Consider the following 17,503-nt stretch of genomic DNA (forward strand, 5'->3'; position numbering starts at 1 on the left):
CCCAAAGAGCCATGGACCTCCGACCGAGAGGCAAGAAGGACAACCAAAACGTTGTTGAATCCCAAGATAACAATAAAGCCACAGCTAGCAAGTTTAGCATTAGCCCTCATAACTCAGACGACAGTTCCAGACTGTTGCTCTCGGCAGCCTCTTGCGAGCCTGCCGACATGCTGGGTACTCTCCTCCGGGAAATTCAGGATGGTAACAAAGGTTTTTCTATGAAAATTTACAAGAAATCGGCTGAACTCCATTCTTCCATCAACGACCTGAAATCCTCCATGAATGATCTCCTTCTGAGAACGACTGAGGCCGAGATGCGCATTAGCACAGTTGAGGATACCATCGCTCGACATGACCAGGCTCTGATAGAACTGCAGAAGGATAATGCCTACCTCAAAAACAAAGTAGACCAGATGGAGAACCAGAGCAGACGTAGTAATATACGTGTGGTGGGATTGAAAGAGGACAGCAAGGGCCGTGACCCGGTCCACTTCTTCACTCAATGGATCCCGGATGTCCTAGCCATAATCAACTTCACCAAGCCGCTGGAAATCGAACGCGCCCACAGAACATCAGCGCCGAAACCCCGGCCAGAGGAGCCCCCACGTGCCGTTCTGGTCAGGTTCCTCCGTTTCCAAGACAGAAGATACTCGCAAGAGCCAAAGGGGACATCACCATCGATGGCAAGAGGGTCAGCCTTTTCCCGGATATGAGTGCCGATCTTGCCAGACGTTGCAAGCAGTTCAGACCTGCCGCCCAAGCACTGAAGGAGAAGAACATCACCGGCTACCTCATCCACCCTGCGCGGATGAAAGTTCAGTACAAAGGCCGATGCCACATCTTCAACACACCGGGAGAAGTGTTCACTTTTCTCAAAGAACCGAACCGCGTCTGAAAAACAGTCTCTCTGGGGGATAAGATCTAATTTGTTTGTTTTCTCTTATCTGGACTGAACTGCTGATATCTTCTTGGATTTTGGATCCGTTTACCCCGCTATCCGTTCGCTATAATTGATTTGCACATTTTCAACTAACCGTTTTTCCCCGGGGTGAGTTCTATTACATTTACAGGAGAGTATATTTTGGTTTAGTCAATATCCACTGGGCGAAGCAAATAAGTGGGCTTAGGCCCACCGCTTCCCCCCCATTTATGTTTCTCCTCTCCCGAAAAGAGACTCAAGCAGCCCTTACCGTGGGCAGTAAATATTCAGCCATAAATGTCTATTCACAACGTTTGTTTTCAACTTAGAGAGCTCGCAGGTTTTAGTTTACGCCAAGGTTTAGCTAGTAAGAGTAAGGTGGAAAGCGAGCAGCAACGTATCTCTACAAGTGTATTCATGTTGGATTGTTGTTTTAGTCTGACAATCGGGGTGGGTGGGAATTTTTCCCCCTTTATTTCCTAAAGAGGCACATAGGTCACTTCTGTGTTCAAACCAAAGTTGAAACATTTCCTGACTATTTACATATGAGAGATTTCCATTCGGTTACATATTTGAAACCCAACCGATGCTTAATCCACTAAAATATGTCACATTCAACGTAAAAGGTCTTAACAGCCCGATTTAATAGGAAAAGAGTCTATACATACCTTAAGAAATTAAAGGCTGACATTGTGTTTCTACAAAAAACACATCTTACAGCCAGCGAACACAAGAAATTGAAGAGGGAATGGGTAGGACAAGTTTTTGCGTCCTCTTTTAACTCCAAAGCAAGAGGAACTGCAATTTTGATAAGTAGACACATCCCCTTCTGCGTCAACAACACCATCTCTGATCCCTCGGGCAGGTTTGTTTTGGTGCAGGGGCATATGTTTTCAGAGTCTTGGACCCTGTTGAATATTTATGCTCCTAACTTCGATGACCATATGTTTATACAGAATGTCTTCCTTCAGGTCGCTCAAGCACCACAAGGATGGCTACTGGTTGGAGGAGATTTTAATTTTTGTTTAGATACAGTTCTTGATAGGTCCTCTGATAAACCCTCCCTTCTTACCAAAGCCGCCAAGCTCACCATGTCATTCATGAAAGATCTTAATTTACTAGACATCTGGAGATAGTTGCACCCACAGGATAGGGACTACTCTTTTTATTCACACCCACACAAGACACACACGCATAGACAACTTTTTACTATCGACCCAGCTGTTTCATAGAGTGTTAGATATCGAGTATCTCCCCAGATTGCTTAGTGACCATTCTCCTCTGGTATTATCAATCTCCATTCCTACCAAGGTAAATGGAGTATATAGATGGAGACTAAATTCTACACTCCTAAAGCAACCTGAATTTTGTGCATTTATCAAAGAGCAGATCAATATTTTTACTTTGACAAACAAACCCTCTGCTCCTGACAGTTTCATTCTTTGGGACACATTGAAAGCCTATCTGAGGGGACAGATCATTTCCTATACTAAAGGGTTGACGAGAAAACACGGTGCGGAACTGAATGTCCTTGAATCTGAAATCTCCGAGCTAGAGAGAACCTACCAAAGAGGCCCGACTAAAGATCTATACAGGCTTTTGGTAAATAAAAAACTGAAATATAATATTCTGAACACATATCAAGCTGAGAGGGCCATCACTAAATCAAAACAGCGTTATTACGAGCTTGGAGAGAAAGCTCACAAAGTACTGGCATGGCAACTGAAAGCAGAGGAAAGTAAGAGGACAATTAATGCTATAGAAACTCTTACTAATGAGATCTTTCGACCCTACCGAAATTAATAATACCTTTAAGAAATACTATGAAGACCTCTACACTTCCCAATCAAGCGATGATCTATCAGAGATCGACTCCTTTCTCTCCCTTCTCAACCTCCCATGCCTGTCAGAGGAAGACAGAGAGCGCCTGAGTGAAAACTTCTCAGTTCCTGAATTGTTGGAAGCCATTAAATCCTTACCTTCTAATAAATCTCCTGGGGAGGATGGCTTCCCTCCAGAGTTCTATAAAGAATTTAGGGAGCTGTTGGTCCCCTACCTTATGGAGGTACTTAAAAAAGCCGGGGAAGACAACTGCTTTCCAGAGTCTTTCTCTCAAGCAGTGATTACTGTAATCCACAAGAAAGGGAAAAACCCGCTAAAGTGCGCCTCCTATAGACCAATCTCTCTCCTTAACACAGATTGTAAACTGGTCACCAAGATGCTATCTAAGAGACTGGAGTCATGTCTTCCCCTGCTGGTCAATCCAGATCAGACTGGCTTCATAATTAATAGACTGTCCTCCAATAATCTCAGAAGGTTCTTTGATATAATTCACCTTGCTAACAAAAACAAAATATCTAGTGTTGCAGTCTCCCTCGACGCTGAAAAGGCCTTTGATAGGGTTGAATGGCCATACCTCTTTCGCGTCTTGGAAAAGTTTGGTTTAGGTACTGTGTTTGTAAATTTGATAAAATCACTCTACAAATCTCCTAAAGCTTGGATTGCTACCAATGGGATTATTTCCTCCTCTTTCCCTCTCTATAGGGGGAACAGACAAGGTTGCCCAATTAGCCCCCACCTCTTTGCACTCGCCATCGACCCGTTGGCTGAGGCTATTAGATCGTGCCCTGACATACATGGCTTTGAGGTGGGCCCCCATAGCCATAAATTATCACTCTTTGTGGACGACCTTATCTTATTTCTAACAAACCCAGAACACTCCCTCTCTCACTTGCAGATCCTACTATAGTGTTATAGTTCTTTCTCTGGATATAAGGTTAACTTCGATAAAAGCAAAATCTTACCGTTGTCTGTCTTTGACCATCATACCATCAAGCACAAGTTTCCTTTTCGATGGTCGCCTCTGGGCTTCACATATTTGGGCATAATGGTGGATGGTAACCTGAACAACCTCTAAACTCAATCTGGCCGGCTTGTTGCAAAAGGTGGAGGGTGACCTGTGTAAGTGGATGGACTTGCCTCTCACTCTACTGGGTAGAATCAATGTGATTAAAATGAATATCCTGCCCAGATTTCTATATTTGTTTCAATCTCTCCCTATCCCTGTGCCCGCAGCATTCTTTTCCTCTCTCGACAAGCTGACCAGACGGTTTATCTGGCATGGCAAAACCCTGAGGGTTAGCCTGGACAAACTGACCCTGGATTACGGTCAAGGGGGCTTAAACCTCCCCAATTTTAGAATGTACTACTGGGCTGCACAGTCTAGGTTTCTGGCTCAGAGGTTTGACAATGGTCCCTCTCCCTCATGGTTGAACATTGAAAAGCTTGAGGTGAATGATGACACGGGGGCAGAATTGTTTTACAAATGGGACAGAAAATCTATAAAAACCATCCCAGACAACCCTTTAATCATACATTCTGTCCTGGCATGGTGCAAACTGCATGAGCTGTTCAGACGAGGGGGATTTCTTTCCCCTAAAACCCCTCTATGGAACAATAGATTGATCCCTATGTTTTTCCAGAATAGTAACTTTAGACCATGGTCTGATAAAGGGATCACTCTTCTGGAACACTGTTATGAGGAGGGAGTTCTTATGTCTTTTGAACAGCTGAAACAGAAATACCACTTGTCTAACAGGGACTTCTTTAGCTACCTACAACTACGAGACTTTATTAGGGTGACTCTCAAGGGACAATGGAACCTACCTAAGATGTCACCTATTGAACAACTCTGCCATGCAGACCAACCAATATTCAAGACCATTTCCCGTGTTTACGATGCTCTTATGTCAGTACTAACACTGCGTGAGCTAGATAAACCCCGACTTAGATGGGGAAAAGATCTGGGTATTGATCTTAATGAGGGCCTATGGAGTGACCTATGCAGGGATGGTGTTACATCCACATTGAACTCCAGATACAGACTGATCCAGTTTAATTTCCTCCATCAGCTCTATATCACCCCATCTAGACTGCACAAGTTCAACCCTGATATCTCCTCCCTATGTTTTAGATGTGGCTCAGATGAAGGAACATTCCTCCATTCCACTTGGCAGTGTTCAAAACTACACGGTTTCTGGCAGGGGGTATGCGATACCATATCCTCAATCCATGGGGTTGCATTCCCTTTAGACCCGGAGGTCTGTCTACTGGGTAACTATACTAACACCAATCTTAGGCAAAGTCATACTATAAAGCTAACAGAAATATTGCTAGCGATTGCCAGGAAATGTATTGCCTTAAAATGGAAATCGGATTCCTTCCTGCCAGTTGCAATGTGGCTATCGGAAGTTAATAGTTGTATCCCACTGGAGAAAATCACTTGCTGCTTGAGGAATAAGTTAAAGACATTTTACAGAATTTGGCAACCTTTTATTGACTATATGGAGAATCTCCCCTCACATCACATTGATTGAATCGCTATATAATTCTTATATAATGTTTCACACATAATGTATAATATGTAGCTTACGGCAGGTGACCATATGATTCAATGTCTCATTATTATTTTTTATCTTACTCTTTATTATGACTTATGTATCATGCATGTTTTTTATGTATTATGTATGTCCGTGTATATATAATTTTTATTTTTTTATTACGCTCGTCTGTTACCGTCACTTTGTCCTTTGTTGTCTAACATATTTTCACTTTTGTTTTGAATGTTCTTAATTGGAAAATGCAAAAATAAAATATAAATTTTTTAAAAAAAAGATCCACAATATTTATTCCACGGGACAAAACTATGTCCAGAGTATGATTGTGGCAGTGAGTAGGTCCGGAGACATGTTGGACAAAACCCACTGAGTTGATGATGGCTCCGAAAGTCTTTTGGAGTGGGTCTGTGGACTTTTCCATGTGAATATTAATATTCAAATTTTTGGTGACTTTTTATCTGCCATGACTACAAAGTCCATTAAGAATTCAGGGAACTCAGTGAGGAACGCTGTGTACGGCCCAGGAGGCCTGTAAACAGTAGCTATAAAAAGTGATTGAGTAGGCTGTATAGATTTCATGACTAGAAGCTCAAAAGATGAAAACGAAGTTAAAAAAAAATAATTGAAATTGAAATTTGCTATTGCAAATGTTAGCACACACCTCCACCTTTGCGGGATGCACGGGGGATATGGTTACTAGTGTAACCAGAATTGAACACAGTAAATTCATCAGGCTTAAGCCATGTTTCAGTCAGGCCAATCACATCAAGACTTTGATCAGTGATTAGTTCATTGACTATAACTGCCTTGGAAGTAAGGGATCTAACATTAAGTAGCCCTATTTTGAGATGTGAGGTATTACGATCTCTTTCAATAATGGCAGGAATGGAGGAGGTCTTTATTCCAGTGAGATTGCTAAAGCGAACACCTCCATGTTTAGTTTTGCCCAACCTAGATCAAGGCACAGACACGGTCTCAATGGCGATAGCTGAGCTGACTACACTGACTGTGCTGGTGGCAGACTCCACAAGCTGGCAGGCTGGCACTTACTATTGGAAAACAAATGGAAGTTTCTCTCGCTGACCTACATAAACTACAGTGTGCATCTCAGGGGGCGGGGCTTCACACACTGGCTGGGGCACCAGTGCAAAATGCGCAGGAAACCACTGGGGGACGACATTGTTCTAATTGTGGCTCCAGTGGGCATGCTACAAGGGCATCTACATGTCCACCAAAGGGGCAACGCTACAAGAACTGCAACAAATACAATAATTTTGCCCGTTGTTGTCGTTCATTAGCGGCAGGACAGCGTCCAGCCGATTCAGGTCGAAGTTCACCAGTCTCCATTAACTCTGTACATGATGACTCAGTTGCATTCAAGCAATGTGACTGCTTCATTAAGGGTGTTAAAACCTCCCTGGTGATTGACACTGGAGCAAAAGTGTTACTTTTGAACAAAGCCACTTTTGACTCATTCTTCTTACATGTACCACTGCAGAGACCAGCAGTATCCCTCTACAACCACACGTCGATCTCAGTCATTATGACTGTCTGTTAAAACAACAAAACTACAGCAGCCACCCAGTTCTACGTTGCAACAGATGGCGCTAACATCCTCAGACTGGATTTATTTCAAGGTGTCAGATTCAACTGGTGCACATGTGCAGCACTTGCCTAGACCAGTGCCTACTCACAACTGTTTGAGGGGGCTAGGTCACCTTAGAGGTTTTGTCCATGAGAATTGAGATCTCATTGCATTCATAACACACACAGGGCTGTTCAGGTACAAATGCATGCCATTCGGACTCAGCTCCACGCCCAGCTGTTTCCAAAAGATTATGACTCTTCTTCTGGCAGGCATACATAGTGTCAATCTATCTGGATGACATTGTGGTGCACGATACATCACAGACAGAGCACGATTCTTGCTTGTAGCAGGTGTTTCGTCAGCTCTTCGAGAACGGGTCTAGACTCAACACAGAAAAGTGTGTGTTCGGGTGTCAGACGTTGAGTTTCTTGGATACAGGCTTTCCAGCCAGGGCATCACCCCCATCCTGTCCCAGTTGGATGCCATTCTCACCTTACCTGAGCCTCAGTCCGCAGCACAGCTGGAGTCATTCCTCAGCATGGCAATATACTACTTACGGTTTCTTCCAAACTACGCTTCGCATAGCACATAAGGGGCACCTGGGCATCGTTAAGGTGAAGCAACGGTGCAGGGACATGGTCTGGTGGCAAAATATTGACAAAGACATTGAGTCCCTTGTGAAGGACTGCACAGCATGCCTGATGAGTGGGAAATCGGACATACCCACATCAGGGTTACCAAACACACAACTGGGGTGTCTCCTACCTCCCTGATGATTGGCAGGGAACTGAAACTCCCTTTGGACTGCCTCTGCCCAAAACAAAAGAACAAGCCTGCTGCAGCAAGGCAAGCCTATGTTGGAGCAGCACAGCAACAGATTAAATAATGTTATGACACGTCTCACGGAGTGAAACAACCAAGCCTGAAGGCCCAGGACTGGGTGAGGATCAAAACTGACAACCGCCAGAACAAGCTCTCCTAATTTTGGTCCAAGTCCCTGAGATTGTAATGGCAGCTAGGGCCTGCAACATTCCAACTTCAGGATGGATCTCCCAGTCCCTGCCGCTGAAAAACATCCCCACAGCATGATGCTGCCACCACCATGCTTCCCCGTATGGATGGTACCAGGTTTTCCCTAGACGTGACATTTGGAAATTCAGGCCAAAAAGTTCAATCTTGGTTTCAGCAGACCAGATAATCTTGTTTCTCATGGTTTGAGAGTCCTTTAAGTGCCTTTTGGCAAACTCCAAGAGGGCTGTCATGTGCCTTTTTTACTGAGGAGTGGCTACTCAACAATAGAGGGGGTGGCAGGTAGCCTAGTGGTTAGTGTTGGACTAGTAACCGAGAGGTTGTAAGATCGAATCCACAAGGTGAAAATCTGTCGCTCTGCCCATGAACAAGGCAGTTAACCCACTGTTCATAGGCCGTCATTGAAAATAAGAATGTGTTCTTAACTGACTTGCCTAGTAAAATTTTTAAAAAAGGCCTGATTGGTGGAGTGCTGCAGAGATGTTTGTACTTCTGGAAGGTTCTCCCATCTCCACAGAGGAACTCTTGGATTCTTGTTCACCTAACGGGCCAAGGCCCTCCTCAGTTTGGCAGCCAACTCTAGGAAGAGTCTTGGTGGTTCTAAACTTCTTCCATTTAAGAATGATGGAGGCCAATGTGTTCTTGTGGACCTTCAATGCTGCAGAAATGTTTTGGCACCCTTCCCCAGATCTGTGCCTAGACGCAATCCTGTCTCTGAGCTCTACGGACAATTCCTTCGACCTCATGGCTTGGTTTTTGCTCTGACATGCACTATCAAATGTGGGACCTTATATAGACGTGTGTGCCTTTTGTAAATCATGTCCAATCAATTTAATTTACCACAGGTGAACTCCAGTCAAGTTGTAGAAACATCTCAAGGATGATCAATGGAAACAGGATGCACCACAGCTCAATTTCCAGTCTCATAGCAAAGGGTCTAAATATTTATGTAAATAAGGTATTTCTGTTTTTCTTTTTTTTAAATAAATTTGCAGAACTAAAAAAAGAAACCTGTTTTCGCTTGGTCATTATGCAATATTGTGAGTAGATTGATGAGGGGAAAAAATAATTTCATCCAATAAGGCTGTAACGTAACAAAATGTGTAAGAAGTCAAGGGGTCTGAATACCTTCCGAATGCACTGTACATGTGTTTTTGTATCCAACTGGCCGCCTTTTTGTGTTCTTTTTGAATTACCTGCCTTTTAGGCGCCTAACTTCCACTGACCTTATCACACAACATTGTCATATTATTAAAGAGTTGTTAAAAAGTGAATTACTTAATATGCTGTAAGAAATTAGTACCAAAATTAAGCATCTATATTCAAGAGCGCGCATCAACTTACGCGGTAGACTCCTTATCAGGACTTGTCTCGCTGATAAGTGGTTTGTCCAGTTCATTTGGGTTGTCCATTGAGGTCCAGCCCTTTGAGTGTGGTACACTGTTGTTAGGCTTGGGGTTAGATAAAGGGGAGGGCCATACTGAACGGGAGGAAGATGTCTGTCCCACTCCTCCCACTCACTCACTAGACAAGAGGAATGGCATTGTTGTTGATCTAGAATATTTATTTTCATGTTTTTCATGATTAAAATAAAAAAGCCTAGGTCATTCGTACAGAATGATACCTGGAGCATTTCATTTGTATATTATATAATATTTTGGGTGTGTAATGTACAGTGTCTATTTTGTGTGCCAGTATTGTGTGCCAAATACAATTTACTCCTCAGGGACATTAAAATTCATCCTATCCTAAGTGAAATAGTTTAATATTGATACCTGTAAGGTTACTTGAATATCTTCATCTAACACTATCCTCATATGTAGTCTATTGGTGTGCCATCATCTTTCACTAATTCGGCTAAAAGAATGATAACTGAGATTTTGAAGTATGTCATAAGGTGTTACCTCACAAGTGATCAGTGACCAGACAAGAAATACATTTGCTCATTCACTCGTTTCTTGTCTAATCTTGATTCTAGATAGAGCACGCATCCATTGCAAAACCGTTCATTAGCATATGATACTTTATGGTGTTCTATACTGTACCTTTTCTATGTATGTGTTGCCATAGTTATCGTACTAAACCCTTATATTGCCCTAACCAACTCTGATATGACCAACTGATCTGCCCCCAGAACCATAGATTTGCCTGATTCATGTGGGCCTATATGTCTGCCAACGGCAGTGAATGTGGTTTTTGTCATTAGTCCCATAATTCAAACCCACAATTTACAAATTAAGATTACATTTAAGAGTAATACATGTGCTTAAATGAAACAAATATTTTTATTAGTAAAAAATCATGAAATATTCAAACAATAAATGAACAATTTTGAAATTAAATGAAATCGTACATGGTCATGAAGACTACAGTTGTAACTTGAAAGGAGGACAAAATTAAAACAGATTATACAGGTTAACAGCAATTACAAAAAAATGCTATCTATGTATGCTAAATCACACAATATTCAGTGTGAAAACAAACAATGGTAAAACAAATGTGATAAAACAAACTATCCATCAGTGAATAACACAAGAATAGTTCTACAGAGGAAGCCTATATGCTGTCACGCATGAGGTTGAGTTTAATTCCAAAAGGAGTTGGCACTTTCAGCGAGGTCGAAGGAACCCAGAAACATCCGGTTTTAAGGAGATACGGCCCACTTTTGGACGTGCGCCTCGCTGTTTACAGTCCCGGTGAAACATATAGCAGATGCCTATAGATCAGTGGAAGCTGGTGAGGGGAGGACAAGTCATAATAATGGCTGGAACAGAGCAAATGGAATGGCATCAAACCATGTGTTTGATGTATTTTGCAAGAGGTTGCAAGATCGAATCCCCGAGCTGACAAGGTACAAATCTGTCGTTCTGCCCCTGAACAAGGCAGTTAACCCACTGTTCCTAGGCCGTCATTGACAATAAGAATTTGTTCTTAACTGACTTGCCTAATTAAATAAAGGTAAAATATTTTTTTATATATTTTTTATACTATTCCACTGATTCCGCTCCAGCCATTACAATGAGCCTGTCCTCCCCAATTAAGGTGCCACCAACCTCCTGTGCTATAGATAGTGCCTGTCTTTCCTCAAGATTAAGTCCTTGCCACAAAGTTGACCGACACCACATACCAATTTTGTTGATGTTAACTTTGTCAGAGTCCATTATCGCTAGACAACGCTAGCTAATATCTGTGTAGTAGCTAGCTATGGCATGTGCTTGCTTGCTCTTTACATTTGTTTCAATCTGGAATATCAACAAGGCAACACTCCATCTTAACTCCTCCTCCACATGTACTGCACTCTTAGAAAAAAAGGTGCTATCTAGAACCTAAAAGGATTCTTCGGCTGTCCCCATAGGAGAACCCTTTGAAGAACCATTTTTTGTTCTACATGGCACCCAAAAGGGTTCTGCCTGGAACCAAAAAGGATTCTACCTGGATCGAATCTAGCTAGTCCTGTAGGATTCTACAAAGAGTGTGGATTAGTTGAACAGTGAAGAAGAGAACCTCCCCGACAGTTTTTCTCTCTCTCCTCATGACCAGAATGTGTGGCATCCCGCTCAGGCATGTCTTTTACTTCGGCTTCTTTTGTTTTTGTATTTAACCATTATTTAACTAGGCAAGGCTAAGTGAGCTGCTCCCATGGTGTTAAACCTCAGGTGATAGGTCAGTGAGCTGCTGCTATGGTGTTAAACCTCAGGTGATAGGTCAGTGAGCTGCTGCCATGGTGTTAAACTTCAGGTGATAGGTCAGTGAGCTGCTCCCATGGTGTTAAACTTCAGGTGATAGGTCAGTGAGCTGCTCCCATGGTGTTAAACCTCAGGTGATAGGTCAGTGAGCTGCTGCCATGGTGTTAAACTTCAGGTGATAGGTCAGTGAGCTGCTCCCATGGTGTTAAACCTCAGGTGATAGGTCAGTGAGCTGCTGCTATGGTGTTAAACCTCAGGTGATAGGTCAGTGAGCTGCTGCTCTTCTGGGGTTTGTTTTACATCCTCTGTAGTACTGCTATGGTAAAATGGGAGAGTGAAAAATAACATGACATTTTATAACAAAAGTCTCTCTTAATCTCCATTACCAGAAAAAAATATTTCCAAATGTCTTGACAAATATTTATTGTAAATGCCGTACTTCTTCACATTCTCAAACTTCCAGTCCTTATAGAACTCCCTATTTTTCATCAGGTAGAGAAGAATCCAGTCACAGAACCAGGCCCCCTGCAACAAAATGAGATCCATTAACAAATATAATATAATCTTATATAATAAAATATATAGAATATACTATATACCTGTATTGCAGAGGAGGCTGGTGGGAGGGGCTATAGGAAGACGGGCTCATTGTAATGACGTGAATGGAATAAGTGAAACGGATACAATTCAATTTATTCCATTACAGCCATTACAATGAGCCCGTCCTCCTATAGCTCCTCCCACCAGCCTCCTCGGCTGTACTGATACTCATAAGTCCATAAGTATAGCCTATACAAATGTAATCTTTAAAAAGATAATACGTACACCACCAATACAAGCTAGTCCTGAGCCTATATGGATAATGGTGGGGATGATACAAAACTTTCCAGCCTGTAGTAGAAAATAGAAGGAAGTAACAATAAGGGAATCAAAACATCAGGAAACAAAATAGATGCATTTATCCTAAAAAGCCATTGAATAATATATATTTCTCATACCTTCCCATGCACCATAATGTTGATGCGTATACCATACACTTTGAAATGTGTTCGGTAGCTTTCTCCAGACTCAGATTTAAAATAGCGAGCATGTCTGTTATGAGAGTACCAAAGATGTGAAAGATTAAAGTATGACTTCAAATTAAGTATTATGTATCAACTTCGTGTGTGTTACCTGAAGTTGAATCCTGAGGACTCTCTGGACACATTAACGTCAATGCTAGTAAAGTTGTACCGTGGCTGGCATTCTGAGGGACCTCTGTCAAGGTCACACTCCCACCCAATCAGAATTCCAATTAAACCACCCTGGAGAGAGGGAGAGAGGTATTGATAGCAAAATGCTATATTATTTACATTATTTATGTATTTTGTTGGTGGCTTACTCTTTGATGGTATGGACATCGTACAGAGTGTCCATTTAACTGCTTAAGATAATTGAAAACACCATCATCAATAACAACAACAACAACAAATAAACTTTTAAATTGTGAAAACTGACCTTCAAAGCCATGTCCTGAAAGCTGTGTCCAGTTTGGTTAACAATGTCTCCCAGACGGAATATGGGGCAGTAGGGTTCAAGAGACTCATTGTAACGACATTTCTTCAGATGGAAATTATCAGCCGTGTCCTGAACGTTGGCCCTGATAATTGGGTGAAACATTTCAAAGTTTTTATTTATCAAAATGTAGACAGCAAACACATTCTGAAATACGTAATATTAACAGATTAAGACTCCAGCACGTTTATACATTTAAAGAAAACTCTGGCAGAAAACCATCTGCCTGTCTATTGTTTAGGTGGTGTTAATATAGACAACTTACTTTGAGAAACTGAATTTGGGAAATCGGATGACATTTTTTATGTAGATGGTGAAGTTTTCAGCTTCTCTTAACATATTCTTGTGTTTATGTCTATCCCTGAAGGAATAAAAGGGAATGAACATTAATACTGTGGACACATGCTCGTGTGTGTGTGTGTGTATGTATGTGTGTGTGTGTGTGTGTGTGTGTGTGTGTGTGTGTGTGGCTACGAAAGTAAAAGTGTGTGAGTGCACTTACTGTGTTTGGCATCTACTCTCAACGGGGCACCAGCTATATATCTCACATGTACCATTGGATTTCCCATTGTCTCTCAAGCAGTGGCCTGTCCTAACTCCTACAGAAAATTATATTTCACAGTATGTTTGTGAGGAGACGGTATATGTAATTTCTTGTTTCAATTTGTTTGAATTCAATTGAGTTTTCAAAGATTCCTACCATGGCCAGCTACCACCACCTCTCCCTCTGCACAGTCTTCATCTCCCTTACAGTGGCCATCTGGCACATTGGGGCTCTGTGAAACAATACCACACAAACTAGTATGGTTTAACAAATACGGACCAAATACAAAGTATACTGCTCAAAAAAATAAAGGGAACACTTAAACAACACATCCTAGATCTGAATGAAAGAAAATCTTATTAAATACATTTTTCTTTACATAGTTGAATGTGCTGACAACAAAATCACACAAAAATAATCAATGGAAATCCAATTTATCAACCCATGGAGGTCTGGATTTGGAGTCACACTCAAAATGAAAGTGAAAAACCACACTACAGGCTGATCCAACTTTGATGTAATGTCCTTAAAACAAGTCAAATTGAGGCTCAGTAGTGTGTGGCATCCACGTGCCTGTATGACCTCCCTACAACGCCTGGGCATGCTCCTGATGAGGTGGCGGATGGTCTCCTGAGGGATCTCCTCCCAGACCTGGACTAAAGCATCCGCCAACTCCTGGACAGTCTGTGGTGCAACGTGGCGTTGGTGGATGGAGCGAGACATGATGCCCCAGATGTGCTCAATTGGATTCAATTGGATCAATTGGATCAATGCCTTCCTCTTGCAGGAACTGCTGACACACTCCAGCCACATGAGGTCTAGCATTGTCTTGCATTAGGAGGAACCCAGGGCCAACCGCACCAGCATATGCTCTCACAAGGGGTCTGAGGATCTCATCTCAGTACCTAATGGCAGTCAGGCTACCTCTGGCGAGCACATGGAGGGCTGTGCGGCCCCCCCAAAGAAATGCCACCCCACACCATGACTGACCCACCGCCAAACTGGTCATGCTGGAGGATGTTGCAGGCAGCAGAACGTTCTCCACGGCGTCTCCAGACTCTGTCACGTCTGTCACATGCTCAGTGTGAACCTGCTTTCATCTGTGAAGAGCACAGGGCGCCAGTGGCGAATTTGCCAATCTTGGTGTTCTCTGGCAAATGCCAAACGTCCTGCACGGTGTTGGGCTGTTAGCACAACCTCCACCTGTGGACGTCGGGCCCTCATGCCACCCTCATGGAGTCTGTTTCTGACCGTTTGAGCAGGCACATGCACATTTGTGGCCTGCTGGAGGTCATTTTGCAGGGCTCTGGCAGTGCTTCTCCTGCTCCTCCTTGCACAAAGGCGGAGGTAGCAGTCCTGCTGCTGGGTTGTTGCCCTCCTACAGCCTCCTCCACGTCTCCTGATGTACTGGCTTGTCTCCTGGTAGCGCCTCCATGCTCTGGACACTACGCTGACAGACACAGCAAACCTTCTTGCCACAGCTCGCATTGATGTGCCATCCTGGATGAGCTGCACTACCTGAGCCACTTGTGTGGGTTGTAGACTCCGTCTCATGCTACCACTAGGATGAAAGCACCACCAGCATTCAAAAGTGACCAAATCATCAGCCAGGAAGCATAGGAACTGAGAAGTGGTCTGTGGTCCCCACCTGCAGAACCACTCCTTTATTGGGGGTGTCTTGCTAATTGCCTATAATTTTCACCTGTTGTCTATTCCATTTGCACAACAGCATGTGAAATGTATTGTCAATCACTGTTGCTTCCTAAGTGGACAGTTTGATTTCATAGAAGTGTGATTGACTTGGAGTTACATTGTGTTGTTTAAGTGTTCCCTTTACTTTTTTGAGCAGTGGATATTGCCGTTTTAAAAGGGTGATTAAAGGTGACAGCATAAAGAAATGAAAGGGAATTTCCTTACCTCAGCACAGTTGCCCAACTTCTGGTTTGGTGTCTCTATAAAATTGGTAACAATGCTGATGCTCCAGATACTCAACTAGTCTAAAGAAGGCCAGTTTTATTGCTTCTTTAATCAGAACAACAGTTTTCAGCTGTGCTAACATAATTGTAAATGAGTTCTCTAATGATCAATTAGCCTTTTAAAATGGATTAGCTAATACAACGTGCCATTGGAACACAGGAGTGATGGTTACTGATAATGGGCCTCTGTACGCCTATGTAGATATTCCATTTAAGAAATCTGCTGTTTCCAGCTACAATAGTAATTTACAACATTAGCAATGTCTACACTATTTCTGATCAATTCCACTAGCCGTGGTATATTGGCCATATAACACAAACCCCTGAGGTGCCTTATTGCTATTATATTGGCCATATACCAAACCCCCTCTGAGGTGCCTTATTGCGATCATAAACTGGTTACCAATGTAATTAGAACAGTAAAAAAAAATGTTTTTGTCATACCCGTGGTATACGGTCTGATACACCAATCAACATTCCATTTAAAATTATATTTATTCTAGCAGTCAAGCACAGTGGATTAGATCAATCTTATTTTTAACATTAAATTACTTTAAAGGGGATTGTGGTTAGTCTGACCTGGGGTGGAATGACATAGTCCACAGGTCCCCACACCATCCGTCCGGACTCTGATGTGTTGGTGACCGCCACTCCCTTCAGTTTGGTTATCACAGCACTCTGGATAGATTCCTCTTTGGTCTGGTAGGACTTCTTGCTCAGGAATACATACCTGTGTAGACCAGGAGGACAATATACTGTAACTATCTCAATGGGGATAATCTGCTTAAAACTTGGAAAAAGTGGAGGTTACTGTCTTATAGGGGTTTAAAATATTGGTTGGAATATATTTTTAGATGTTAAGTTTCTGTGAACTACAAATAGATGGACTAGATTGTATTTTATTAACAACATTTCATATGCCTTTAGAATGTTATAAGGGCATATATCTTGAAAATGTGGAAAGGTATTTGTTGAGACCCTTACCCAACAAGGTATCCAATGATGGATAATTGTATAACTCTGTACAAACTGCCGACTCTCTTGCTTCCTACAATGATGAATTTTCCTGTCTTGTAGTCAAGATAGGAAAGCACATTCAAAAGAACTTTGCTTTTCCAGCTATTGGAAGCCATCCCACGGTGATGATACTGTAAATCTGAAAACAACAGTCAGTTGCTTATACAGCCAATGCAACCGTTGAACCCACAGAAGCCATCACAGTCCAATACTTAACCAGAGCAAATAAACTACTTTGGCAAACGTTCTGTTGATTTCAGCGTAATTTCAGTATGCTAGTGTAACACTCATTATATTCTATATATACATTCAAACTCGCATAAAAAAATATTATTAAATGAGATCATAGTTTCGTTTCTTACCTTGGTCTACGAGATTATTGAAATCTGGAATCAAATCTTGTCTCTACCCATCAGCTTTTATATGAACAGCAATGTAATGATGACATTGTTTCCCTAGGTCATATTTCAATTCAGGCAATGAGTTTCAAGGGGCATGGATTTTTAATCTTCTGAAGAGACAGTTTGTGCATATATTAACAACAAAAAGCATTCAGTTGACAACCAGTTGTCCAATAGGGGGAGAGATTAACAGCACACTGTAGAGCAGAGTGATTTACAAGAAATGTGTGGCAGACTTAGAACAAATCACATGATGTAGATGTGCATCTGCAGGTCACAGGTGCAAGTTGATGCAACATTTTCCCACATCCTAGGATGTTCTGTACAAAACAACAGTACACAATAGAATGTAAATGATTTCTGCTTTTGCATGAGACCCACGTTTTGAAAGG

The 17,503-nt window shown here is 42.2% G+C and overlaps 1 protein-coding gene across 2 annotated transcripts; it reads right to left on the reverse strand.

Moving 5' to 3' along the window:
• Nucleotides 1-10,199: 10,199 nt before the first annotated feature.
• On the reverse strand, nucleotides 10,200-17,490 carry LOC106612812 (P2X purinoceptor 5). 2 transcript variants are annotated; one of them, XM_045724606.1, is made up of 12 exons: nucleotides 17,073-17,490; nucleotides 16,678-16,849; nucleotides 16,273-16,423; nucleotides 13,874-13,949; nucleotides 13,676-13,772; nucleotides 13,439-13,534; nucleotides 13,117-13,258; nucleotides 12,793-12,923; nucleotides 12,618-12,711; nucleotides 12,445-12,510; nucleotides 12,059-12,144; nucleotides 10,200-11,932 (listed from the first exon to the last, which is right to left on the reverse strand). In XM_045724606.1, the coding sequence occupies exons 2-12, from the start codon at nucleotides 16,824-16,826 to the stop codon at nucleotides 11,866-11,868; spliced, it is 1,155 nt and encodes a 384-aa protein (XP_045580562.1). In that variant the 5' UTR covers nucleotides 16,827-16,849; nucleotides 17,073-17,490; the 3' UTR covers nucleotides 10,200-11,865. The 2 variants fall into 2 exon arrangements, with proteins under 2 accessions (XP_045580562.1, XP_014069803.1); XM_014214328.2 differs by having other exon boundaries at nucleotides 10,200-11,935.
• Nucleotides 17,491-17,503: the final 13 nt, after the last annotated feature.

Source organism: Salmo salar, chromosome ssa09 (assembly GCF_905237065.1).
Source record: "Salmo salar chromosome ssa09, Ssal_v3.1, whole genome shotgun sequence".
In the NCBI taxonomy this organism is placed as follows: domain Eukaryota; kingdom Metazoa; phylum Chordata; class Actinopteri; order Salmoniformes; family Salmonidae; genus Salmo; species Salmo salar.

Excerpts from the sequence above, each read along its gene's own strand:
- LOC106612812 (XM_014214328.2), bottom strand. The coding sequence starts at position 16,826 with ATGGCTTCCAATAGCTGGAAAAGCAAAGTTCTTTTGAATGTGCTTTCC. Across the intron at positions 16,424-16,677 it reads ATCATTGGATACCTTGTTGG|GTATGTATTCCTGAGCAAGA; the intron begins GTAAGGGTCTCA and ends TGGTCTACACAG. Across the intron at positions 12,924-13,116 it reads TTCAGGACATGGCTTTGAAG|GGTGGTTTAATTGGAATTCT; the intron begins GTCAGTTTTCAC and ends CCCTCTCTCCAG.